Below are 27,680 nucleotides of genomic sequence, written 5' to 3' on the forward strand. Positions count from 1 at the left end.
TCCATACTGTGACCACTGGCCCAGCATCGAGGAGGTGGATGGCCACTCCCAGTTATTAGTACCAACTGCTGTCTCCTTCATAGACATTTTGCCTGGGATGGTTCCTTATTGGATTTTGGAGAAGCCATAGAATTCTGGGTGTTTGTGGCGTCCTGGAGTCATGGCCCACCTTCTGACTTGAGAGCTGAAATTTGGAAGGATCAGATTCTGCAATTTTATTTAACCAGTAATCTAAAAGCTCCTACTGGGAGTGGAGAGTTTGCATCCTGCTAAGGAATAATATGCTGGGTGTCACCCAATTCCAGAGCATTATCAAATAGTAGCTAGGAATGTATTCAGATGCAAAAAGCAGATGATAGTGGCTTAAACAAAGTGGGGCTCACTGTTTTCACACAGTGAATATGGAGATGGACCATCCAGGGCTGGTGCTGTGCCCAGCGATGTCTCCATCATCTTCTCTGCCTTTCCCAGCAGGAACAGCTCTGTTCTCATGGTCATCCCCTCATGGCACCATGGTGGCTAAGGCACCTTCGTCTAAGTGCCACCCAGGAGACAGGGCTAGAGGCAAAAGGTAGAAGGATGAAGGCCTTTTCCTTTTCTTTCAGGAAGTATCACCCTCCCCAGGGACTTGTGCCTACATCTCATTGGACAGAATTATGACACATAGCCATGCTAGCTTCGGGGGAGTCTGGGAAATCAAGGTTTTAGATTCTACACCCTCCATAGAAGAGGCAGGCAGAGGAGAAAGGGTTGGAATTAGAGGTAGGATCGGCCACCACTGGTGTCTTCTGCACACCACAGTGGCTATGGTATACCCCACCTTTCTTATGAATGATCAGAAAGAGAGAGGAGGAAAGCCTTGAGTTATTCCAAGGGAGAATCTACCTCTTAGTGTTGATCAGATGAAGCAGGCTGGGATCCAGGTATGTGGGGAACACAGAGGGCACCAAGACCGACTAGTTGGCCTCTGGGAAGTAGTAAGGGAGATGCCTGCATCAGTAACCATAGTGTGAGTAGAATGTGATCAGTGTCAAGGAGGGGTGCACATGATACTGGAGGACCTGGCAGTGGTGGCTCATCAATTCCAACAAGGGAAAATAATGACGACGATGATGATGATGGTGACAATGACGAGAATGACAAACTCTTACTGGGCAAGAAACTGCTCTGAGGGCTTGATCTCATTTACTACTTACTGCTACCCCACTAACTAGGTACTTTCCCTATCTCCACATCACAGATGAGGAAACTGAGGCACAGAGCATTCAGGTGACTTATCCCAATTAGAAATGGTATAGCCAGAGCTGACACCACACTTTTTTCTCCTTTATCTTTAAAACATGTTTAACATTTAAAATCTGTTATTTGACACATATAAAATATTTCCCATAATATATTTGTTAGTTATACAAAGTATAACAATAGAACCCGTGAAGTCACCGCGTCCAATGACTAGACTGTTACTGGTATTACCTCGGCATTCCTTACACCTTACCACCTTCCAGTCACCTCCAGCTCCCACAGGAAGCCACTGTCCGTGTGACTTGTGTATCTCAGGGATAGATGTGCTTAAACAATGTCTTGCTTAGTTTTGGTTTTGAGCACTGTAGGAATGATGTACTGTGTGTAGTATTCTGAGACTTGCTTTTCTTCCCCCAGTTGAACATCATGTTTCTAAGGTTTAACCACAGTGTAGCTATAGTCCCAGCTTAGCTGTGGTTCTCTTACTTTCACTGCTGTACAATGTTTTTTGACCAGCAAATCTCAATGTATCTGTCCATTCTCCTGACATGTTTGTAATTCTTTTTTAAGAATTGTTACTGGCCAGGCATGGTGGCTCACGCTTGTAATTCCAGCACTTTGGGAGGCTGAGGCGGGTGGATTACCTGAGGTCAGGAGATTGAGACCAGCCTGGCCAACATGGTGAAACTCTGTCTCTACTAAAAATACAAAAAATTAGCTGGGCATAGTGTTGGGCACTTGTAGTCCCAGCTACTCGGGAGGCTGAGGCAGAATTGCTTGAATTGGGAGGCACAGGTTGCGGTGAGCCCATGATCGTGCTATTGCACTCCAGCCTGGGTGACGGAGCGAGACTCTGTCTTAAAAAAAAGGAATCGTTGCTAAGAACAGCCTTGTGCAAGACCGCTAGTATACAAATGCCAGAGTTTCTTTGGAGTATGTACCTAGAATTGGGATTACTGGGTGTACATATACTGTGTATGAATCCTTTGTCAGTTACAGGGGTGAGAAACAGTGTTTCCCAGTTTATGAATTATTTTTTTACCTGTATGGGTGTCTTCTGATTAAACTGGAGAGTTAACTTTTACATAATTGTATATAACAATTTATTCTCTTTTAATAACAATTCTATTAAGTTATAATTCACATAGGATTCACCTACTTAGAGCATACAACTCAATGGTTTTTGGTATATTCACAGAGTTGTACAACTGTCCCTGCAACCAATCTGGTACATTTTCATCACCCCAGAAAGAAATGCCGTACCTGTATTAGCAGTCACTCCCCATCTACCCTACTCCCTTAACCCTAAGCAACCACTCATCTACTTTCTGTCTCTCTAGATTTGCCCATTCTGGACATTTCACATAATGGAATCATACAATAATATAGGGTCTTTTTGTATCTGGCTTCTTTGACTTAGCATATTTTCAAGGTTCATCCATTCTATAACATGTATTAATATTTCATTATTTTTATCAACAGATAATATTCCACTGTAATGAAATACCAACATTTTGTTTGTTCATTCATCAACTGATGGACATTTAGGTTGTTCCCAGGTTTTTGGTTATTGTGAATAACGCTGCTGTGGATATTCACGTGCAAGTTGTATGTGGACATATGTTTTTATTTTTCTAGGGAGTATATCTAGGTGTGGAGTTGCTGAGTCATATGGCAACTCTATGTTTAAATTTTTGAGAAACTGCCAGGCTAGGGCTCCACCCTTTTACAGTCTCACCAGCAATGTCTGAGGGTTCTAATTTCACCACATCCTCATCAACACTTGTTATTGTCTGTCTCTTTTTATTGTACCCATCTCGTAGATGGAGTGGTTTGCATTTCCCTTATGGCTAATGGTGTTGAGCATACGTTCATGTGCTTATTGGTCATTTGTATCTCTTTTTTAGAGAACGATCTGCTCAGATTTTTGGTTCATGTTTAGTTGGTTTATTTGGCTTTTATTGTTGTATATTCTAGATATGAGTCCTTTATCAGATATGTGACTTGCAGTCACTGTCGCCCATCTATGGATTGTCTTTTCACTTTCTTAATGGTGTCCTTTGGAGCACAGACATTTTTTTTTAATCCACTCTGACATTCTCTGTCTTTTGATTGGTGTATTGAGACCATTCACATTTAAAGTGATTGTTGGTGTTGTTGGAATAATATCTACCATGTTCGTAACTTTTCTATTTGTTACATTTGTTCTTTGCACCCCTGCCCCTCCCCAACCCCACTCCTTTCTGCCTTCTCTGGTTTTAATTGAGCCTTTTAGATAATTCCATTTTATCTCCTTGCTTAATGTATCGATTATAGTTCTTTTAAAATTTTTTTAGTGGTTTCCTTAAAGATTACAATACAATATATACTTTTAACTGACTTAAGTCCACCTTGAAATAATACCATGTAGCATCACGTGTAGTTCAGGTACCTTAGAGCATTACCAATTTCTCCCCCTCACTGCCCCATCTCTTATGATACCAATGTCTTCTTTCATGGTTAGTGCTTCCTCTTCTTGTTTAAGAAATCCTTCCTACCCCAAGGTCAGAAAGATCTCCTCTAGTGCCAGTCAGCATCTCAGAAGGCATCAGGTGGCCCCTCTGCCCTCTTCCAATAGCCCTCATCCCACCAGTTCGGAGCCAGAGTGGAGCCTCAGTCGTTCCTGGGTGTGTCTGCACACTCTGCTCTGGAGCTGGGGAATGACCTCAGGAGGGGCTGAGCTGCACTGGGTGCACCATCAGATGGGCCTGTTTCCATGAGCAGAACAAGATGTTCTGTTTCCACCCAGCTCAGGACCTGTGTGTCTCGGTAGCACATCAGGGCTGTAGAATCAGTGCGGGTTCAGGGCTGTAGAATCAGTGCGGGTTCAGGGCCTGTGTTTAGTAGCCAATGGGAGGTTAGTGTGTCTCCCTGTCCCCAGCACACAGCCACCTGGCAAGTGAGGACAGGCTCCCCACACATGCTGATTGCCCCTCGCAGGGCTCTTTCTCAAAGGGCCCCAGTCCCCCGTCATTGGTCTGGACACTGTGGATGATGTTGCGAATCCCCAGTATGGTTCTGCTCAGCAGACCCAGTAGGTCCAGCTTCTGTGTGTCAAGCGGCATCTGATCAGGCTTCCCCTCTTTTTCATCTTGGAGCCTCTCCCCAGGTTCTGCAAGTCAAGTACACTGAGTAGCCCTCCGTCCCCTTGCTTAGGTGATCACTCTGGTATGCTGGTATGCCCGCCGCTGGCCTCTACTACCCAGGCTCCCACAGTTCCTGTGGAGAGTGGGAACCTGGTGCTGTGGGAGCATCCCTTTGTCACCTGCAGGATAGAGAGGACAGCCTCCGTGGAGTTCTTTAGGAGGCCGCTGCCCCTCCCCCAGGTATTTTCCTAACCCCTTGGTGAGAAGACCAGCCTCCAGGCCTCCCCAGGGAGTGTAGGTCAGGTGGCTTAACAGGTGTCTCGCAGGAGATCCCTCCAGCCTCCCATTTCCCTGCATTCCCAGCAGACCAGCAGCAGCTACATTTGGGGCCTTGTTAGAAATGAAAATCCTTGGACCCCACCACAGCCTGCTCGGTCATAGACTCTGGGAGAGGGCCCAACAATCTGGCTTTAATAAACAGTCTGGGGCTGGAGAACCACAGCTCCGCAGGATGTCCGGGAGGTCCAGCATACTGACCTCATCAGCGATTGGTTTTTATTAATTCTAGACTTGGATTAGCCAATCTTGTAGACTATCCACCCCCCTCGATGTTCAGGGTTCACATTAAATGACCAAATTGTGAGGGAACCACCTTGTCCTCATGTGTGGGTATATATGACCTACTTACATTTTGTCCCCCTTGGAGCCCACCTCCCAGGCTTCTGCCCCCACACAGTGGACATCTCCTTCCGACACAGCTCCTGTGCCTCGGGATCTGTCTTGTTTTATGGGCCCAGGTGGAGCAGGATGTGGGTGAGTGTGTGGAGAAAGGGCACCAGCTTGAAAGGCAGCAGCCCTAGGAGCAGCCTGGGAAGGCTTTGTGCAGAGGAGGGCCGTTTCCTCCTACGTGTTGGGAGAGTTGTCTCTGCAGATGGTGGGTGAGAGTTCGCTGCCAAAACCACTCTCTTCCCTGCCCCACTGATACTTCTTCCCCACCTTCCTAAAACTGTAAGAGACCTGGAGGTGTTGAGCATCAATGCCTCTTTGACTCAGGAATCTTAAAAATCACACCCTGGGGCTACCATAGGGGCCTTCTGGTTCTCCTTGTATATTATTAGTTGAATGTTTATAGCTTTCAATTTCTTATATATGCTCTCTATATGTGCTCCTATATATATGCTTAATATATAAGATTATGTCCTTATATATGCTCTCTAAGGACATAAGAAGAATCTACCTGACCTCACAACTTTTGTAGGCACTATTACCACACCCTCTCTTCTCCCAGTGGGCACCCCGTACCCCAACTCCTCGGCACTTCATTTGATGGGACTGCCAGTATCATGTATAATCATGAATGCTGTGGTTTTGCATATAATTCAAAATGCTGTGGATTATCCTTATTCACACACACACACTCACACCCAGAAAGGCAACTATCCCAGTGCTCCCAGAATACATGAACAACCTAATCCCAGAATCCCATTGTGAGGATCTATTTGAAGAGCACTTTCAGCAACAATTACTTTATCAATGGAGGTCTCAGCAGGAAAGATAGGGCACATAGTAGAGCACTTGGAGGACGGTTACTAGACCAGTTCCCAAGACACACGCAGAGTTCAGAGAAACCACCACCAACTGTTAGCAGCAGAATTGTTTCAACCCTTGGCCCCAAAGGAAGAGGGGAGGGAATGTTGATGGAACCTGGAAGGAGAGGTTGTGTTGACAAGGCTCCTTGATAGAGCAGTGATATTCAGGGAGAAACACAGCCAGCCAGAAGTTACTCTGTAGAAGAGGGCAGGGGAGAAAACAAGCCAATTTCACCCTCCTCCCAACCTACCTCTCGTCTCGCCCAGTTTTCCGTTTCCAAAACCAACCGACAGCCAGAGGGCAAAGGAGCCAACCAGAAGGCCCTCATGTGTGTGATTTTTAAGATTCCTGAGTCAAAGAGTCATTGATGCTCAACGCCTCCAGGTCTCTTACAGTTTTAGGAAGGTGGGGAAGAAGTGTCCACGGGGCAGTAAAGACAGCGGTTTTGGCAGTGAACTCTCACCCACCATCTGCAGAGACAACTCTCCCAACATGTAGGAGGAAACCAGCCCTCCTCTGCACAAAGCCTTCCCAGGCTGCTCCTGGGGCTGCTGCCCTTCAAGCTGGTGCCGTTTCTCCACGACTTGGGCCCCCATCACCATGTGCCTGGGGCCAAAAGCAAGGTGGAGGAAATTGGAAAGTGGATTTAGAGGGACAAACAGAAGATATCTAACCCACTCTCGGACGTCCTCCTAAAAGTTTTAGTTTTACTTCTCACACGTAAGCATTTAATCTAGCTCAAATTTGTTTTGTGTTTGATGTGAAGTAGGGATTTTCTTTTTTTCCCGTATGAATAACCACCTTTTCCCAGCATCATCAGTGGATTAGTTCCTCCTTTCAACACTGATATTCTATCAATAAATCAGGTTCTGTATTTGCATACAGAACATCCAGATTTGCACACAGATTTGTCTCCCTTTTCTGTTCCATGAGTTAAACTTGTCTGTCTCTGACCTAGTGCCTCACAGACTTCAGTACTGTATCTTCATAATAAGGCTTGATATGTGGTGGGGTAAGTCTTATTCTTTTTCAGGAGTTTTAGGCTATTCTTGGCCCTTTGTTGTTTCATATTAACTTTGAATCAATTTGACAAGTTCCACAAAACAAAAACTGTCGGGATTTTGACTGAAATTTTATTTAATCTATCTATCTATCTATCTATCTATCTATCTATCTATCTATCTATCTAATATATCTTTATCATGTGGGACCTTCCTATCCATGAGCATGGTATCTCTTTATTTAGGTCTCCTTTAAGTATTAGTAAAGTTTGTAAATTCCTATATACACAACTTACACATCTCTGATAAAGGTATAGGTACCTTAAGTGTCCAATAGTTGTTGCTGGTATATAGACATGCAGTTGATTTTTGAGATCGGTCTCACATCCAGCCACCTTTCAATAAAGTCCCTTATTTCTTCCAATAATTTGTCTATTTTTTATGTAAACCGTAGGAAACCATAGATTTGATATGGTTTTCTATGTAGATAGTCATATCATCTGTGAATAATTGTAGTTTTGTCTTTCCCTAATCAATCTTTAAGCCACTTATTTATTTATCATGGCTGTTGACTGGAACTTTCAGTATAATGATGAATAAAAGCATTGATTTTGGGCATTCTTATCTTGTTCTTGATTTTTAAAGGGAGTGCTTTCAGTGTTTCTACATTAAGACTGATATTTGCTGTTTGTTTTTTGTAAATGCCTTTTTAACAAATTAAGAAAGTTTCCTTCTTGTTTTAATTTGCTAAGAGTTTTAAATCATATGGGTTTTGAATTTTATCTAATGCTTCTCCTGTGTCTTCTTTATTCTGCTACTGTAAAAATTACACTTACTGACTTTCTAATGCTAAAATATCCTTACATTTCTGGAATAAACTCACCATGGTCATGGCAGACTATCTTTCTTCCTCATTGCTGAATTTGGTTTTCTAACATTTTAGTTAGGAGTTTTGCTTCTATATTCATGGGCAAAGTGGACCTAGAGTTTCCCTTTCTTATACTGTTTTTGTCTGTTTTTAGGATTAAAGTATTCTGGCCTCATACAATTTTGCTTTTTCTATTCTCTGGAAGAGCTTGCTTAAGACTGGGATGGTCTATACCTTGAAATTTTGGTAGAGCTTACCTATAAAACTGTCTACGCCTGTTCTGTGTGAGAGAAACAGGAGTTTAAGCCCTATTTCAATTTCTTTAGTGGAAAGTTTGACAAGTCCTGTATTTGTTTTTTAGTTAGTGGTTTCATAAATTATAATTTTCTGGGAATTTTTTAATGTGGTCTCTGTTTTCAGAATTATGAGTGTAACAGCATTAGTAGTGTTTCCTTATTGTTTTTAAACCTCTGCTTGATCTGCGGTTACACCCTTTCTTCACTTATCATGCTATTTATTCCTTTGGGCCTTAAATTTTTTCTTTATCAGTGGTGCCATGGGTTTGGCTGTATTGCCAGATTTTTAAAGAACTGCATTTGGCTTTTTAAATTCTGTTGTAAATTTGTTTTCTACTTTTATGGAGTTCTGGTCCTAATTGTATTACCTTCTTCTCATTTTTTTTTCTTTTACCTTTGTAGTTTGATGCTTAATCCTATGAATTTTCAGCATTTCTCTTACTGTGAACACCTCAGGTTACACACATCTTTTCTGGGGTCATGTCCACTAATGCTCATGAGTTGTCCTAAATAGTATTTTCATTATTATTCCATTCTAAGTATTTTTTAATCCCAATTATGATGGTTTCTTTTACCATGAGTTATATAAACATGTGTTTGTGAATTTCCAAATGTGTGGCATTTTAAATCTTTCTTTGCCCTGTTGACCTCCAACTTAATTGCATTACAGCCAGAGACCATGCTTTCTTGGAAATTAGTTCCTTGACATTTGGAGGGTGTGCTTGAAGTCCTGGTACTGGAGTCAGTCTTTGAAAATGTTCTATATCTCTAGAGAGAAATGTTATTCTCTGTTGTTGGGTGTGGAGTTCTAAGTCTGTTGGATTACACCTCTTGACTGAGTGGCTAAGACCCTTTCCACTGCTATTGGCTTTTTGTCTAGGTGGCCCTTTGCTCCCTCTGTCCCTTATGGCCCCTGGGATCAGGGAGCTTATTTAGGAGGAGCAGGTGTTTGGGCTGGCCCTGGAGGGCGAGGAAGATTTGGCTTGATGGAGATAGGCAGGGGGCCTGGGCAGAGGGGACAGCATAATACTGGTGAAGGAAGGCCAGGGAGTGGTGTCGCATCTGGAAAGAGGGCCAGAGGACAGGAAAATGCTGGGGCAGGGACCAGAGACTCTGGGAAAGTCCCCTCTTTAGGAGAGGGGCCTGAGAGAGTTTTCTGAGGGGAGACTACAGAGAGCCCATAGAGAGGAGGACATGGAGGCGTGGGGTTGGGTAGGCCCAGGCCATCGTGGGGGGTCTTCCTGGGCAGGAGAGGAACCTTTGTGAGGGTTCACAGGGGCATAGTGGTGGCCATGTGGCTGTGTGGTGAGGAGGCCCTCAGTTAAGTGTGGGGCCTGGGAGAGGGGGTGGCAAACATCAGATGGAATTTCATAGAACCTAACGCACATCTCTCTCCCTCGAGGTGAATTTTTCTTTACACACCTGGGAATCTAAGAGATGATGTAACGCCTGAACTCGTTTTATAACATCAGAAGTTTACGACTTAAAAATGTTTCAGAAGGTGGGAGCATGGGCTGTCTAGGGTTCTAAGGAGAGGATGGTTGAAACAGCTGTCTAAAGGGACTGAGGGGGTTGGAGGACCCAGTGGCAGGGGCATGGATGGAGGACCAGGAACCACCAATGTCACCATGGGTGAGAGGCTTCAGGGTGAGAGAGGGGTGTTGGTGAGGGGCCCGGCTGGGGCTGTGTTCACAGTTGCTGGGATGGAGGGGACAGGACAGGAATCAGGGTGTCAGCAGAGTCAGTTACCTAGGAGGTATGGCACAATGGTGATGGAGGAGGGGGAGCCCAATGACAGTGCAGTGAGGAATGTTGGGGGGGACGGGAGTGGTGGCAGCAGGTGGTGTGGACTTAGGGAGAGGAGACACGGAGCGAGCCGTGAGAGCTGGGTGGGCCTGGATTCGTCCTTTCCTGGTAGGATTACTGTGGCCACAGAATTTATTGTGCAACCCAGGATGTTTCTAGGAAGTGAAAGGGAGAGTCTGGATACTTAGAGCTGGGCAGCAGGATGGAGAAAGCCAGCACACACATGATTCCCTGTGCAGGCACGTAGGGGCTTTCAGCTAAGCCAAGGGTGTGTGAGGAAGTATCAAAGGTGCACAGGAGTTTCTCACTTGTTTGGGGCTTTAAAATATATGTATGTATATAATAGGGATTCCCAAGGGCTCAGTGGGCTGAGCTAGCAGTGAGGCTGGGTGAGGAGAGGTGGCCTGGAGAGGGTTTGTCTTCTGTCTGGAAGCCTTTCACCCTTGGCTCAGAGAAGCTACACACACACCCACCCCTTCTGTCTGAACACGTGGCTCGTGAACCGCAGTCCTACAGCTGTCAGTAGTAAAATCCAGGCCCATCCAGCATGCTTGCGGGATGTCGCGGTCATTAAATGAAATGGAAGGCAGTTTGTTTTTTCCAAGTAAGATGGATGTGAAGGAATTAGGTAGAAGCTGACAGAGGTATACCCAAAACTGCTAAATTTAGCCTGGATTCAAGAAAGAGGTTAGAGAGGTGGCATTGTGAGTAATTAGACGCATCGCTGAGAGCGTGAATGATTGACAGAGTTTGTGTCTGTGGTTGCCACTGGGGAGAAACAGAGCAGAATGGGAATCTTTGGAAGGAGCAAGGAGCCAATCTGCTGGGAATATGGAGCCTTTGGGACTGTCAGATATGCTTCGGGTGCTGGGGTCTGTTTCCTTTGGAGGGAAGACACATGGTGAAAGGGAGAGCGAGGCACAATCCCTGGAGACAGACGATGGTCTGTAAATGGTGAGCAAACAACAGTCAGGAGCCTTGCCGGAGTCTGTACCAAGGGCCCTCCTAAGAAACGGGGTCATACTGGGGTCCGGTGACTGTGTATAGCCTGGGCCACATTGCCCAGCTGGGGTCTCTACGGCATTTGGGTTTGTGCCTCAGCTCAAAGCCTTGCAGAAACCCCTTTCAACATGTGTGCTGTCTGCTGCAGAGACTCAAACCCACTGGGGCAAAGAGACCACACAGCCTTGGAGTTGGGTTTCACATTCCTATCACCATGACCTGTGCCCACCCACCCAGAAATAGTTGGGTGAACTTGCTGGTTATTAACTGAGATAGTGCACATGACAGCCACATAGGTCTTTACTGTGTCTTGTCTGATAGCCCAGCATGAGTAGAACAGCCATCGAGCCCTCTGAGAGAGCAGGATGAGTGTGTCTGACCACCTTGTTGCAAGCCACCTAAAACACGGCTGGACCCAGTTCCATCTTTGGAGGGGATGTACCATCGGCAGCCGTCTGAGAGGGTACTGCAGACACCAGATGTCAGCTCTAGTAGGGGACGAGCAAACATCAGATGGAATGTGAGCATAAGAGATGACATAAGGCCAGAATGTGTTTTACAAAATCAGAAGTTTTGGACTTAAAAAATGTTTCAGTCTGGAATTGGACAGATAGTGCAGGCTCATTTTCTAAGAGTTTGTAAAAGTAAATGGATAAGAGATAAGTTAGTTTCAAGAAAGTGGATTGCCAGACATGAGTCGTATTGCACACCCGGAGGGGTGGCCAGGGCTGCCTGTGTGTGGACTGTCCCCAACACAGCTCCTCGGCTCCCACCTGCCCTGCACCCTGTATTGTTCACCTTGGCCCTTTGTGGCTCTGTCTAGGTGCGATTATCTTCCCCACACAGGGGCCACTGGTAAAGAAATACTCTATATATTTTTAAGAATTGAAATCAAAGGGCAGATGAGATTTCTCTAACTTTGCAACTAACTTTATTGCAATCCATTTTCCCCCACAAAGTGAGCTGCCACCTTGTTCCTTTCTTTAAGAAATACTGTGAAAAAAGCCAGCTGACCAGCCTGTACCCTGGGAGGCTGGAGCTGTTCCCTGTGTGCCAGGCCCTAAGCCGAGCATTCCATATGCATCACGCCTCATTTATACCCCCAGAAACCTTGGGCAGGGGGAATGCTGCTAATCCCAATGCATGGAAAGGGAAGCTGAAGAGAAATTTAGGAACTTGCTCCTCAGAGATCGTTTTCACTTAAACAGAGGAGTTGGGATTCAGATCTGGGTAGTCTCTGGTTCCAAGGCCCAAGATCTCAACTGCTGAGTTGAGATGTTTTTGGGGGGAGGGGGGTGGCGGGGGGGATGGAATCTCACTCTGTTGCTCAGGCTGGAGTGCAGTGGCATGATCTCGGCTCACTGCAACCTCCGCCTCCTGCTTCAAGTGATTCTCCTGCCTCAGCCTCCCAAGTAGCTGGGATTATAGGTGTGTGCCACCACACCCGGCTAATTTTTTATGTTTTTGGTAGAGACGGGGTTTCACCATGTTTTGGCCAGGCTGGTCTCGAACTCCTGACCCCAGGTGATCTGCCCACCTTGGCCTCCCAAAGTACTGGGATTACAGGCATGAACCACTGTGCCTGGCCCGAGTTGAGATCTTGATACTCCCTCTGGAGTGCGCTTGGTTGTGCAAGGCGAGGCCTAGGGTCCCTTCATTGCTACCTCCTTGCCTCCCTTTGACCCTCATCCTGTGTATTCCCCCTTTCTCTCCCTGGCTCCCTCTTGCCTTGAAAGACGAGTAGAGAAGATGTTCTCTCCACTGCTAGGACTCCAGTCTCTAAAAATGCGGGTCCCTGTTTTTATCTAGGGGTGCATCTGGCAGGTTGCAATTCCTTGTTATGCCCTCTGACAGTCTGGTAGGCAAAGTGGCTTCCTATGTGGCTCCTTCATCTTGCTGTGTCATACTCGCTTCTATCAGCCTCTCCCTTGGATCCAGGCCCTAGGCCCATGTGGGCCCTTCTAGGTCCCTCGTGTCTAAAATACGTGACTCGAGCAGCTGCCCAGATACTTGTTGAGGGAAGGAATGAGGGAATGGACAGACGCCTCTGGAGACCTGCAGTGGCTTGAGAAAACAAGGACATGGGTTACAGACAGAAGAGGAAGGAATGGTTGGAGCTGCCCAGGAGTCAGGGTGGGCGTCACTATTGATAAATGCACGGACAGTGACTGCACAGAGTCTTGTCACTGTGGGTGGGTCTTCACCAAGTCCCTGTTTATAAGATGCTGTTACGTGTAGTCTTATTGAATCAGCCATGGAGGGGACCATCCATCCTTCCATCCCTGGAATAGGATGATCTGTCTTCTCCTACCCTCCTTTCAAGCAATTACTTCTCATCTGTAAATTAGTGCTGCTCAGGTTTTACTTTGAGTATGAAAGTTCTGTTGAAATCATTTGTTGGCAAATATTCCATAAGCCACAGATGTTAGTGCAAATGGGATGGAGAGAAAAAGCAATGTAGCGCCTCCCCTGATAGAGTAGAAACTGGGGCCAGCAAGGGTGCAGAGGTGGGCTGGGACCTGGTCCCCTGACTTCTTAGCACACAGCTTGCAGGAAAAGTCCGAAATGCCATTTTAAAAGAGCTGTATGAAAATTGCACAAAGTCTATTTTTAGTTTACAAGCCAAGATATGTTTTGCAACTGGGAAAGGGTGTCCCTCAGTTGTATTTTGGTGAAATCATGACAGCTGCCTCATCAGTAGCTTCTTCATTTTTAATTACCAGCGTGGGGTTGAGTCACAGAAGCAGAATGACAGTGCATGTTTCTCTACGCCTGTTTTTAATTGGTGTTATTGAGTTGGGGCATTGATGCAGCTGGATGAAAGTTTTCTGTATCTTCATGCACTGGGAGCTGCCGATCTCAGCAGGGCAAGCTGTCATGAGGTCAGCATAGGAGCTGGGTCACTGTGCCACCTGGTCAGCAGGTCTTCGAAGCCATCACTTGGGATAGGCTCCAGGATAAAAGGAAGCTGAGCTTGCACGGTATTTGGCTGACACTCTCACCACCCGTGACTGTCAGTCCCGGTCAGGTGACTCTGGCTGTCCCTGAGATCATCGCCACCTCTTTCCTGTGTCCTTGTTCTCTTTAAGGGAAACCACACAATAGAGAGGGGCCAAGGATGGGAAGCGCTGCCTGGAGCTAAGAGCTGTTAATAATCACAGCTGGGCAGCACTGCCGTGCTTGGCTATGCCTTGAGGTTGGCTATGCCTTCTCCCTCTCAGGCCTCCAGATGCTGCTGGCACACTGGAGCCATGGTCCCAGCATCCTGAGTGACACAAGAGAGGTAGGAAAGGTGGGAACAGAATGCAGAGTACAGTTTTTTGTTTGTTTGTTTGCTATTGTCAAATACACATAATAGAAAATATGTCATCTTATCTCTTTGTGAGTGTATAGTTTGAGGCATTTAGTATATTCACATTGTTATGCAACCATCACCACTGTCCATCTCCAGAACTTTTTCATTTTCTCAGACTGAAACTCTGTACCTATTTATTTATTCATTCATTCATTCATTTATTTTTTGAGATGGAGTCTCACTCTGTTGCCCAGGTTAGAGTGCAGTGGTGTGATCTTGGCTCACTGCAACCCCCGCCTCCCGGGTTCAAGCAATTCTCCTGCCTCAGCCTCCTGAATAGGTGGGATTACAGGCGCACGCCTCCATTCCCGGCTAATTTTTGTATTTTTAGTAGAGGCGGGGTTTCACCATGTTGGCCAGGCTGGTCTTGAACTCCTGACCTCAGGTGATCTGCCCGCCTTGGCCTCCCAAAGTGCTGGAATTACATGCAGAAGCCACCGTGCCCAGCCTGAAACTCTGTACCCTTTACCCACCAACTCCCCACTCCTCCCTCCCCCACAGCCGCTGGCAACTGCATTCTGTCTCTATGAATTTGACCATTCCGGGTACCACATACAGAGAGAATCATTCAGTATTCGTCCTTAGCGCCTGGCTCATTTCACTGAGCACGGTCTCCTCAAGGCTCATCTGTGTTGTAGCACGCATCAGAGTTTCCTCCCTTTTTCAGGCTGAACCATATTCCATTGTGTGTCCATGCCAGGTTGTGTTGATCCACTCAACCAGTCACAGACACCTGGGTCACTCCCACCCCTTGGCTTTTGTGGAAAATGCTACTATGAACACGGGTATGCAGATATCTGTTCAGAACCCTGTTTTCACATCATTCAGCGACAGGGAGTATATATTTTTAAGTGAAAAATTTGAAGATTAGTTTTTCTAAAATTCCTTTTGATTTCCCTTGGGATAACTGCTCTCAAGTGATGGTGTTTTAGATATTAAAAATTTGAATTTCCAACATTTCTTTCATAAAGACAAAATCTTATTTTAAAAAACCTTGTAGCCTCCTCCAGCATGACCTTCCTTGGTTAAGTAGCCGTGAGCTGCAGCCTAGCACTGACCCTTCTTTCTGGGGAGCCCAGGAGGGGGACTGGCAGGAGCCAGATGGGCTCTCCCTGACTGCCTTGGGTGCTCAGTGTAGCTTTGTTCTCTGATCCATGATGTAAGCAGACTGCCCAGGTGTGCTGTGCACAGCCATTGGTGCTCAAGGTCACAGACACAGTCCACTCTTCAGGAGCAGAGCTGCTCTGTGCTGAGAGCAGACGTGGACTTGTACTGGAGCCTCTCTCCCCTGGCGAATTCTCTAGATGAGACTTTCTTGAGGATAAGGCACCCCCTACTTCTCACATATTCAGAACAAAAAAAGTAAACAGGGGGCCTCCTCAAGTTGGGAAAGTCTGAACCAAGTGTCTCGATCGCCACTTTCCAGGACGACAGGCTGCCTGTACCCTGCAGGCATGTTTTAGGCAGGCTACAGAGTGGTGGTAACATGTACAATGAGTTGCCATTATTAAAAACTCAGGAGAGCGCATGTCAGATCTGAATGCTGGCTTCTCTGGAGGAGTTCAGGAGATCGTGCACTTCTGGGTTCCTGGAGTCTCCACAGACTCACCTCTTCCCTACCATGGGGTCCGAGGCTGGACCCTGATGGCATCGGGGGTACCTCACCCAACTAGAGAGACCATACATGGCACAGGGAAGTCAGCGGGCAGCAGGGAGGTGTGGCTCAAATCCATTCCTGCTAACACATCAGCTGCACAGGGGCAGCGTGCGGGGAGCAGGGGCATATGCTGTGCCTGGGGGTGAAGTATGGGCACTGGGAACATGGAGCAGGGCCAGGCCTCAAGCAGCCTCCCTACCCCAGAGGTCACCTGCCCTTGAAATACACCTCATTTTCTTTCTGTCTCTTTTACAAAATAATTCCTGGATCCCATGGGCCCTGCTTTGATGGGAGGAAGGAATGGTGCAGCTCTGAGAAGCAGTCTGTCACTACTTCTCAGCATGAAAGAGCTTTTGTCTTCAGTTTAGACCATACATTCTTTAAACTTTATGTGGGAAAGGGGCTAAAAGGTCTGGTTACCTTGTTTTATTACAATTAAAAATTTCTTTTACAATTTTTTGAAACTGTCACAAACTTACAGAAAAACTGAATGCACAGGGCAAAGCTGGTCTGACCCAGTGCAGAGAAACTAGTGACCACGGACCCATCAGCCCCAGTGCTCCAGTTTGTCCTTCACATAAACAAGCACTATCTCTGCAGAACTGTGCAGTGCAGCCACAGACACCAGGGAATTACCATTGGTCTCTTATCAATTGTAATGGCCCCTAATGTGGTAACATATTCCGTCCGTCCCGTGTGGGTAGCCAATCTGCCACGTCCTCTGTCTTCACTTTCCCTGAGTGGACACCCTGGTTATCTGCCTAGACTCTGACATCTAGAGTAGCCTGTTCCCACGCATAGGCCCCATGGGCTCCGATTCCACTTTCCCCAGTGTGGGCTCCCTCCTTACCTTCTGGGTTCCAGCCATGCCTTGTTCCAGGCCACCCCAGATCTTCCCACCCCACACACACCACGTTCTTCCCCATATGATGGCTTTAGAATGGAATTTTTCAGGAAAAAGAAGAGTTTTGCGGCTTATTTTTAAATTAAAACAAAACCAAACAAAAATGAATACTGGAGGCATTGGATTTAGGAATCTGGTAAAACAACTAATTCTAGACGGTCATAAAGAAATCTTTGACCAGGAAATGATTTAAAATGGAGATATTCAAAGTAAGGATTATAGAGTTTTTTCAGGTAGCTCTTTGTAGACATTGAACATATAGGCCGAGGCCACATGTAGAAATTAAGCGTTCTCATCCGAAGCCAGACCATTTGGTTTGGCCACTTAAGGGAAGAGAAAAATGAAGTTTGCTAAGTAAAAATTAATGATTTCTCAGGAATTTTTAGGATGTGGAGCAGCTTAATTGCATAGTTTGGGTGGATATGTGTTGAATAAAGTAATTTTAGGAGACTGGGAAATTGTGCAATCATCTTAACTTGGGTCAGGATTGTAATTATTGCAATAACAGAATGTTGCTATGTGTATATGTGACTGAAATGGGAAGCAGCTTTTAAAAAACGCTTTAAGAAATAACAACAAAATGTCCATTCTCTCTCTCTCTGGACTTCCTTAATTATAAATGCCAGGTAACCCAGTGCTGGCTAAATACAGGTCCAGTGGTCATCTATATTTATAACGTTTTTTTCAGGCGGAAGTCACTAGAGCAATACAGAATTAATTTAGTGTGTAGGTTTTTATAGAGTCTAATTAGTTGTGTTTTTCTTAAGCGAACCAACTGGGATCAATAACATTATATAACTGAACTCAGACGACCATGACTTTTAGACATAGACTCTTTCCAGAAAGCCAAGGCCCTCGGCAGATGCCGGCCCTGAAGACAGACAAGTGGCTCCGGAAGCAGGCACGCTGCAGCTGCGGAGCGGACGGGGCTTGGAACATCTGTTTCCAGCCAAGGGCAGGCTTTGGGAGTGATAAAGTACAGTTTCTTTTTTGCAAAGTCAGAAGCCTCATCTACAGTCCATTCATCACTGAGGCCTTGAATTGAGACATTCCGTGGCTGCTTATCAGCTGTTCCTGTGTGGCAGGGTTTGGCTGGGCTGGCCTGGGGAAGTGGGGTGGGGTTTTTGCAGACTTACCAAAGTATGCACTTAGCCAACCCACCCCCACCAACAATGCAGCCTGCTCAAGGGCTACGAACTGCACCTGTGTCTGCAGTCACGTCCGTTGGAGAGTTGAGTGGGTGGATGGACCTTTGGAACTATTTGATGTCATTTGGGGTAGATTCGGCGTGCTTCTCGATGACTTTGCTGCAAATTAAACATGATAGAGTAGATTGGGCTTTCCTCCTCCCTTCCTCAGGATCTTCAAAAAAACATTGTCTTTTCTGGCAGAGTGAACCCAAGCTTGTAGTACCCACTGAGATCTTGTTTGAAGCCAGCCACACTCGCATTTAAAGAAAAGACATGATGGGGGAGGCCTTTCTGTAAACCTCAGGCCAGGCCTGTCCTCTTGTGCGGGTTCCTACCCCTCCCTTATGTGACCCTACAAGCCACTTTTGCTCGTCCACACCTGTGCCCAAGAGTTCTTCTCATGGCTGGTGCATGCCATGAATGGAGGGCACTGGCCAGTTGAAGGGAGTGCCTGGCTGGGCCTTGCCTGCCTCAAGTCCTCAGACCAGAGAGGCCAATGGGGGTCTTGCCCAGACCATACAGCCAGCAGGTGGTCTGCCTGGTTTCTTAGCCTCCTCCCAACCTCAGTGCTGTCCTGGGACAGGGACTGAGAGAGAACTTAAAGACAGGATAGCAGAGCCTGGGCCAGAAGTCACTGGGGTCACACCCCGCCTCTGGACTTGGGGCCTCACTGGACAACTGGACACAGGTGGGATGAGGGGAGACCTGTGTATCCTTCCAGTGTTATTTGGAGACAGACGTCTGTTCATTTCACCAGGCAGATTTCAAGCTCCTCTGTGTTCCAGACACAACCAGGCCCCGAGGATTGACAGACAACGTAGCTCCTGCCCTTGAAGGCTTATGGTGGAGGGAGGGAAGATGAAGGGTGTGATAGCCATGTCTGGGCAGACAGGGCCTGGGGGTCTGGGAGGGCTTCCTGGAGTCAGTGACAGCCGAGGTGATGGTTAAAAGCAGAGTAGGAGTTAGTCTTGTAGGTGTGAGGGGACTTGAGCAAGCACAGGGACATGAAACAGTGAGTGAGGGCAGGGCCCCTTATACTGGACAAAAGAGGACAGCGTGGGCAGGGCCAGGCCTGTGGCTGGAGAGGGGTCCTGGCTGGTCATGTACCCTCTGAGACAGTAAGGAATCAGGGTGGGAATGTCAGTGCAGTGGTATGGGAGAGACTAAGAGGCCAGCGAGGGTCCGAGCAGAGGGATGGGGCTGCCTGCAGTAGGGCTGGTGCAGTGCAGGGAGTGGGTTTGGGAGCCATATAAGAGCCCACTTCGGGAAGGTTTGGTGGTGGCTTTTACCAAGACAAGGAATGCCTCAAGAGGAAAGGTTTGGGGTGCAGGATGGCGAGGGTGCACAGTGTTGTTGATTCTGCTCTGGTGTGGTGGAAGTTATGTGCTGACCTGGGGTCCTGCCAGGAGCCAGTGGATAAAGATGGTGCGGACCTAGCCCAGCCCCTGGAGGACTCAGCCATTATGGAGCAATGTGCTTAGAACCCACTTGGGCGGGAGAGGCTCCCCAGAGGAGATGATGCTGAGCTGAGCCTGGAAGGACCTGGGATCGGCTGGCAGGAAATGAAGAAACAGCCTTCTGGGCCTGCCTTCTCGGTATCTGATACAGTTCCTGGATACAGCTCAGCTTCTCTCGGGGGGGGGAAGTTTCAGAACCCACGTGCCCAGTGGCTGTTCAGACCTCTGGAACCAGAACATCCATCTGGAGCCAAGCCCACACCCACATGGGGTTGCTCAGGCTACTCAGGTGAATCTGACATGTACCAAGGTGGCGAGCCAGAGATCTGGGGTTCTGAGTTAGGGCAACCCGGCAGTGGCCCCAGGAGGTTCACTTGGATATGAAAACTGGGGAAAAACCAAGGACTCACCTGGTATATTTCAGAGTCATTTGTTTATGAACCTTACATAAACACACATACCTGGATATGTATATACACAAACACACACACACACACACCCCTGAATACATATGCAGTTGGCTCTCTTTATTCATGGGTTCCACATCTATACATTCAAGCAACCTCAGGTCAAAAACATGAAAAAAATGTATGGTGGATGTATAAACTATTTTCTTGTCATTTTTCCCTAAACAATATAGTATGACAACTATTTCCATAGCATTTACATTGTATTAGGTATTATAAGTAGACTAAAGATGATTTAAAGTATTGGAGGATATGTGTAGGTTGTATGCAAATATGATGCCGTTTTATATCAGAGACTTGAGCGTCTGTCAATTTTTGGTATCTGCAGGGTGGCCCGGAACCAGTCCCTCACTGATGCTGAGGCATGACTGTATACATATATATACATCTGTATACAAACACTTGCATATCCATATACATAGCATGCACACACACATCTGCATATGTGTACACGTGTGTACAACAGCACTCACACATTCTATACATCCACACGTGCACACATACTCATTTACGGACATAATGGAATAATATGTACGTGAAACATAATATAGATCTCCCATGACTTCCTTATTGAAATGAAGGAAAGTGCACACATGCTGATAGTACTGGTTCTCCAGGAAAGAACCTGCTGCAAAGGACAAGGACCAAGGTGCCTGAAATCCCCCCTGGCAACTAATAGTCTTAACTGTGCCAAGAGGCAGAAGGTTCAACAGTGAAGAATCCTGACTATTCATTGAGTAAATGAATCTTGAACAATTTCACTGCTCCGTGCCTCAGTTTCCCCGTATGTAAGAGGAGGACAGTCATAACATCTACCCCTTACAGTTGTTATGAAAATCAAACTTATTCATTCATCTGAACTCCAAGCTTGCTGCCTGAAATGGGGCGTGTGCCCGGCAAGCATCAGCTGCTCTTGTAATGAGCCAGGAGCACTCAGCAACAGTGAGGAACCCTGGCTGGGGGACCGGTGAAGGAGGGGGGATTGCTGTTCCCTACTAACTCTATACCCTTTTGTACCTTCCTTATTTTATGTCGTGTGCACATATTACCTATATTTTTTTAAATGTCAGATCATCTTGTTAAAGAGGATTACACTACGTTAAACTCTCTTCACTGTGAGTTCTTTGATCTCATTTCTCCCATTGTTCTGGTCAAGAACATTTAGCAAGGTTTGTAATGATGTTTTAACGATGTTACCAGTTTTATCAAGTAATGCATATAATCACCTATCAATATTGAGTAAAGAAACATGAGCATCCTGTATTCAGCAAATTGTTTATTTTCTTGAATGGTGCACGAGACGGGCTCTAATTAATTCATTGTGAATATATCATGGGCAGGAAAGAGAACAAGAACATATTTAAATTTATGTTATGACATTAAAAAAACAATGCCTTGCAGACTAGCAGTCAGATTCATTGATGAAGAGCAGATGGAGGTCAGGGGAGGACACGGGGCTGAGCAGGACTGGGAAGTAGCCTGGGATGGTGGAGGTAGCGCCTCTCGTCTATAATCAAGGGAAGGAGGAAGCTGCCAGGACCCTCCAATAGTGACAATCCGTGGAAGCCACCACTCCTGATTATAAAGGCAGCTGCTCAGGCACTGGCTGGAGAAGTGGTGCATAGTCAATTAGCTGTGAGCACAGGAGCAGAGCCAGCGCCTGGTGTGGACAGTGTCCAGGGCCACAGCCAAGCAGCAGCCACCCAGGATGTCCAGGCTGCTGAGCAGGGAGGAACACCTGCCATCAGGGCAAATGCCAGATTAAAAAAAGAATCTCACTTTCCCTGGAGGATTATTTGGGATTTTGTCTTTAGGCTGCCCCCTTCCTGAGTCCAGCCCTGTCCATTTGACCCTGAAGAGGTCCTGAAAGTGTGGCAATCATTTTGAACCCTACTTCTGTATCTGCATGTCATTTAGTATCAAATTTTGTCACCTGCTTGTCTGTGAGCAGAATGGGGAGGCTGCTGGTTTAGGAACTGGGAGCCCCACAGTGTGACATAGTCTTAACCTCCCTGGGCCTCAGTCTACTCATCTGTGAAATGAGGACATCTCTGTGGGTCCTTCTCACACCCTAATCTGTGAGTCAGGGCCAGAGGGCAGCCAGGTGTCCTTCATGTTGAACCAGGCCAAGTGGCCACATCCCCACAGGTGACCCTGTGTGAGCCTGGGGGCCTCACAGCCTTGAATCCTGTCCCCATTCCCCATGAAGGCACCCAGAGTTGTGAAGGAATAGCCTCCCTCATTGGGGAGGGGCAGGACTTCCTCTTACCTGGGGTGGACCCTGCTGTGGTAGGTCAGGTGAGAAGCCTAGAAGGGCTTAGGTGGGTGGGGAGGAGAGACACCGATGGCTGTATCGTAAATGCAGCATCATCCGGGCTGAGGAGACTTTCAATGGGCCTGTGTTCCTGGGCAGCTGCCCCTGCCTCCTGCTGGGTCACCCTTGGTTCTTTCACTGGTTTTGCCCATGATGAAAACCTCACACTCCTGACCTGATGCCTAATATTTCGAGGGGAGAGCAGAGGGCAGGATCACATGAGTCAGACAGAAGGATGGGGCCTCTTGGAGCATCTGACAAGAGGTTCATGGGAAAAGCACGGCCCAGAGACTCAATGAGATGCTGAAGGTCTAGGTTTGCAGCCACACCTGTTTATCAGCAGAGTCACTCAGTGTATGGACCGCCACTTCCCAACCTAGAGAACCCATGCTTGACATCAGAGACTTTGGTGAACTCCCCAGATACTCTCAGCAGCAAATGCTGTACGTCACAGGCTGGCAACCTTTTCTTTTTCAAAGTTCACATGTGAACTATTTTATCCTCGTGGGCTCTAGGATCTCTGTTGCAACTACTCGACTCTGCTATTGTAGTAGGAAGGCAGCCATGAACAGCAGGGAAAGGGTGGGTGTGGCTATGTTCCAAGAAAATTTATCAAAAAACAGTAGGTGGATATATACCCAAAAGAATTGAAAGCAGGGACATGAACAGATATTTGTACACAGCAGCATTACTCACAGTAGCCAAGAAGTGGGAGTAATCCAAATGTCCATCAATAGATGAATGAATAAACAAAATGTGAGGTACGCAGATAATGGAAGATTAGTCAGCCTTAAAAAGGAAGGAAATTCTGACACATGGTACAACACTGATGAAACTTGAGGACATTATGCTGAATGACATAAGCCAGTCACAAAAGACAAATGTTGTATGATTCCAGCTTCTTCTGCAGCTGGCTTTGAAAGGGCAGCCTTGGCTGATGTCCCCTTCTCCCCTGCAGTGGGAGCATCCCTCCCCAGCCCCCCAGCTCTCATGCTAGGCAGGACATAAGTGTCCAAACAAATGTAGTTCTGGCCACTGCTGCCTCCAGAGGTGGTTGGACTGGTCAGCTTTCTGGGGACTGTCTGTGCCTTTCCTGGATTTTTCATGGAGAACAGTTCACATCAGCCCAGACCCTGGGGCCTTTGCAAAGGATGGTCATGGCGGCCCCGGGGCAGGGGGCTGGATGGCTTTGGGACTGGCCTTTGAGGGGAAAGGTGGCTGCCCCAAGCCTGGCTTAGCTGTTCAAAGGCCAGGTGCTGCCCTGAATGGCTTCCAGGGCCACCCTGACATGGGCCTGCTAAGAGTCAACAGTTCTGTAATTAGTCTGCTTCTTTGCCAGCAAGTTTTATTCAACTCTTAGTTTCTCCATGTCCCTGACGGAATTGACTTGAATGCCCAGAGTTAAAAGACCAAAAGTTATGTAATATCTCGCAGGGATGGTGGCAGCTTATAAGCAAACATGTTGATTAAACACTGCTGCAAGTTGAGACTCCATGATTGCCTCTGTTGCTAAATAACTGCTCTAGTGTGGGTGAGGAGCAGCCTTTTGACACATGTGGCAGTTAACTTTGTTGAAGAAGTGAGCAAGGTGACTTATCTGTAGGAAGAAAAATAAAAGTACTTGTGAGAAAAATAGGGCAGAAATAATGAGGTTTATGATGGCAGAAAAATGTGAGAATCAGAATTGCAGGAAACAGTGTATCGAGCACTTACTACCTTACTGTTGGGTCTCTGCTAGCTCTTTCACACATACCTATCTCATTCAAATTTTGGAGCAACCCTTCAGGGTGGTGGTTGTTAGTCTCATAAGGAAACAGAGAGGGTAAGCCCAGGTCACCCAGAGGGAAGGGGTCAAATTAGATGCAGACCTGGATTTGGCTAAAATCTAAAGCAACCCAGACCCAGAGAGGGGAGTGGAGGAGCCAGAGAGAGAGCTCCCAGGACCACCAGCATTTGTTGAATGCCCACTAGGTTCTAGGCACTAAACTAGGCTCTATATAGGTGATTCTTATTTATTCCTCATGACTATCTTAGTATTTGATGTTCTATGGTTGTAAGCAACAGAAACACACTGGAGCAAGCTGAAGTAGAAAAGGGAGTTCTTTATTTCGGAACAAAGTGGTGTCTCCTAAACCCAAGAACAGGAGACACCCAGGCTACCAGGATTGCTGGAAAGGAGAACTGAAGGGTAGTAAAGGGGCTCGGAGGCTTTGTCTTGCACTCCTGCCTTATCTTCTTGTGCAAAGATGTGAAAATGGCCACTCACGGTATCCAAGTCCCTCCAGGTCTCCCCCTGGGCCAGTCAACTCTGTTGAGGTCAGACCATAGCAGACTAAATGGCTATGTATGAGGTGGGGGCAGCCAAGGAGTTGTGAGTCGGGTAGACTTTAGTCCTACTTAAGTTTTAAAGGTAAGTACTTTTATCCCCATTTTACACATAAGGAATTGAGATTCCCATGAGTCAAATATCCTTGCCCAAGGTCACGTGGCTAATCTTGGTGGATAGGTAGGGAAGGTTTGGACCAAATTGTTCTGACTCAAAACCCATGCTTGTAATCATCATATAGAACTGCTGTAGAGGACCATTAGTCTTAAATTTACCCTTTAATCAAGCTGGAAAAGAAACTAGGATGGTTTAGACTGAGAAGATCAACTTGAGAGTCTATATGATGTTCAGTCCATCTTGATTTTAAAATCATTTTTGGAGGATGGTGATCAACTAGCACCTCTCTACAGCCAAGAAGCAGGCTTCCAATAATAATGTCCCCATGCTCAAGCCTGGTCAGATGTGAGGGTGAGCTGGTGCTACAGTGAGGGCCAGCCTTTCTTGAAGGTCAGGGGCTGGGCCACAGGGCTGCTGTTGGTTCCATCCAGTCCTCAGGCTGAAATCTGTTCTGACAAACTGCCCCTGGCAGAAAATTGGGACACCTCGGGGGTTTAGATGTTCTCGTCTGACCCTTTCACAATCCCCAAGCAGATGGATCCACGTGTTTTCTTTGGCTGTCCCATTGCACTTGAGAGTGAGTGTTCATTCTTCGATATTTCAGTTTACCCATGGGGTGGAGAGGATGGAATTTGTTTATAAATGAATGTTTTGGTGTAGACCTGACTTGACACCAACTTAGCTACTTCAGGGATGCTTGGCTCTAAACGAACATTCATTTCTGTCCAAAAATCTTGGCCACGATAGTCCAAACTTTAAATGATGTTAATTTACCGTGAGATGTGGTGGAGTATGTGCTCCATGGGAAATATGACTTAGTGTTGTTTATCTAAAAATGAGTGTCTAAATCCACCTTCATGTTTATAAACACTGCATACATGCCAGAGATATGAGGAGCAGTGCAGTGGAGGGTATGTTTCCTCTGGAAGAATGAGCCCCTCAGACAAGGGGGAGATTCTTGTGGGGTGGAAGATTTTGGAAGCTGTTCGTGAGACTATTAATTGATGGTATTCTGCTTCTTGTCTTGCAGATTGGAAACCTGGAAGATTACTACCATTTTTATCACAGCAAAACCTTTAAAAGATCGACCTTGAGTAGCAGAGGCCCTCACACCTTCCTCAGAATGGACCCCCAGGTACAGATGGTCAGAATGCTTTCCTAAGGGCTGGAGGGTTTGGGTCTATGGTCCTAAAAATGGCAGAGTCTGGATTTTAATGTGATTCTGGATAGACATGAGTTTTCCACATTCACTTTAAATACAAGACAGGTGTAGCTACATATCAGACCATCTGAACTCAATCATGTGAGTGAAGATCTCTCTAAATCATTCTAAAATCCACAAAATACAATAATTACAGGAGATACATATATGAATCTTACCCATAAAACAAAAACTCTAAGCAATTCAAGCAAGTATTTTAATAATGAAATTAGAGATCAGGCAGGTGGATGTATTTGTGGTTGCCATAACATGTATGTTAATGATTACTATGAATTTGAAAACTGACATTTTTTCCTCAAAGATTCACATGATCTTCAGGATTAAAACAAGTGTGATTTGAAAAGAAGCTAACATTTTAAATTGTAATATAATCCATATTTATTGGGTGGTTAATTATATTTCCTTTCTGCATAGACTTGAAATTAAGGTTTGACAAATACCAATCAACAGATACTTGTCAAGATTAAAAATTTAAGATGGCCAAGTGAGCCTCCAATGAATTCAATTATTCGGTATTTTTGGAATACCTGCCATGCGGCTGGCTCTGTCCACACCAGGGCCCGTGGAGCTGGCGGCGGGGCTGACAGAAAACGAAGCAGGAAATAGAAAGATATGTGATACATCACAGGGCGATGAGTGCTGAGAAGGAAAATGAAGTTCACGTGAGAAGCAGTAGCAGCCCCAACAAGGAACGGAGGTCATTGGTAAATCATAGTTTTAGGTCACAGAAATCATCTTCTCTTAAAAGTTAATTTATGTGCTAGATGTTTGTTTGGGCTCCCTAACCGGTGCACTATACTATTTCAGCTATTTCCAGAAAACACTTACAGTAAAGTTTTTATGGAAAAATGGGTTCTTGGTGTTGCCCCAACCCACCTACTTCAGTGACAGTCAGGACTCTTTTTGTATTGACTGAGCAGGGATTGGTTGGAGAGACGCGCTATCTCTGGGCTCTGTGCCTGAATTATCCTCCTCTGGGGCATCGCATGGTGAGGGTTTTGATTGGTCCTCATGGAGGAAGTGGTCCTCATGGAGCTCACCCATGGACCTGGGCTGTGAAAAGGCAGACTTGTCTTGAATATATTTCTGGATTGGTTTTATAGGTGGATGGATGGATAGGTAGATACGGATAAGTCAAATGAGATAGATATAAAACATTGTGCTAATTCCATTATTCCTTCATAGCGAGGGAAGGAGTTAACTGTTTACTAAGGGATGACTGTGTGCTTGGGCACTTTACATGCACCATCTCACCCTGTCACATGGGGGTGAGATTACGTCTACTTGTGCTTACACCATGGAACATGAAGGAATGTTTTTCAAAGGGGCCAGTATATTTAATCCTCTAGGGAAAAAGCCAGATTGTAGTTGTTCGTTCCCAAAGAGTGAGGCACTTGGGGAAGTGTGGATCAGTAGAAAACTGAGCAGCAGGGGGCCTCTGTACAGGGTGCATAGGCTGATCCCAGAGGAAGCGTGAGTTCTGTGAGGTTGAGAGACTGTCATCTGTCATCTGGGAGGAAATTCTAAGCTAGGAAAGAGGTCGATGCAGGACCCATCCACACTTTCACTTTAAACAGGCGCTTAATCTGCCTTGTGAAGAAACATCCTCATTCTTCAACTGAAGTCTTTTGAGTTGTTGAATTGCTACCATGCGGATAGTTACAATGAAAGCGAGCTGTTTGCATGCAGGAAGCCCCTCTCATAGGCATGCTCTGAGAAGAGACGGGGACTGTGGATTTCT

The 27,680-nt window shown here is 46.3% G+C and overlaps 1 protein-coding gene across 1 annotated transcript in view; it reads left to right on the top strand.

Moving 5' to 3' along the window:
* Positions 1-27,680, top strand: part of PCSK6 (proprotein convertase subtilisin/kexin type 6) — a 193,525-nt gene that overhangs the window by 28,461 nt on the left and 137,384 nt on the right. Inside the window, exon 4 of the mRNA XM_023193592.3 lies at positions 25,748-25,852. Within this exon, the coding sequence (XP_023049360.3) occupies positions 25,748-25,852 (105 nt within the window). The remainder of the gene's footprint in view (positions 1-25,747; positions 25,853-27,680) is intronic.

This window comes from Piliocolobus tephrosceles, chromosome 6 (assembly GCF_002776525.5).
Source record: "Piliocolobus tephrosceles isolate RC106 chromosome 6, ASM277652v3, whole genome shotgun sequence".
NCBI classification, from domain to species: domain Eukaryota; kingdom Metazoa; phylum Chordata; class Mammalia; order Primates; family Cercopithecidae; genus Piliocolobus; species Piliocolobus tephrosceles.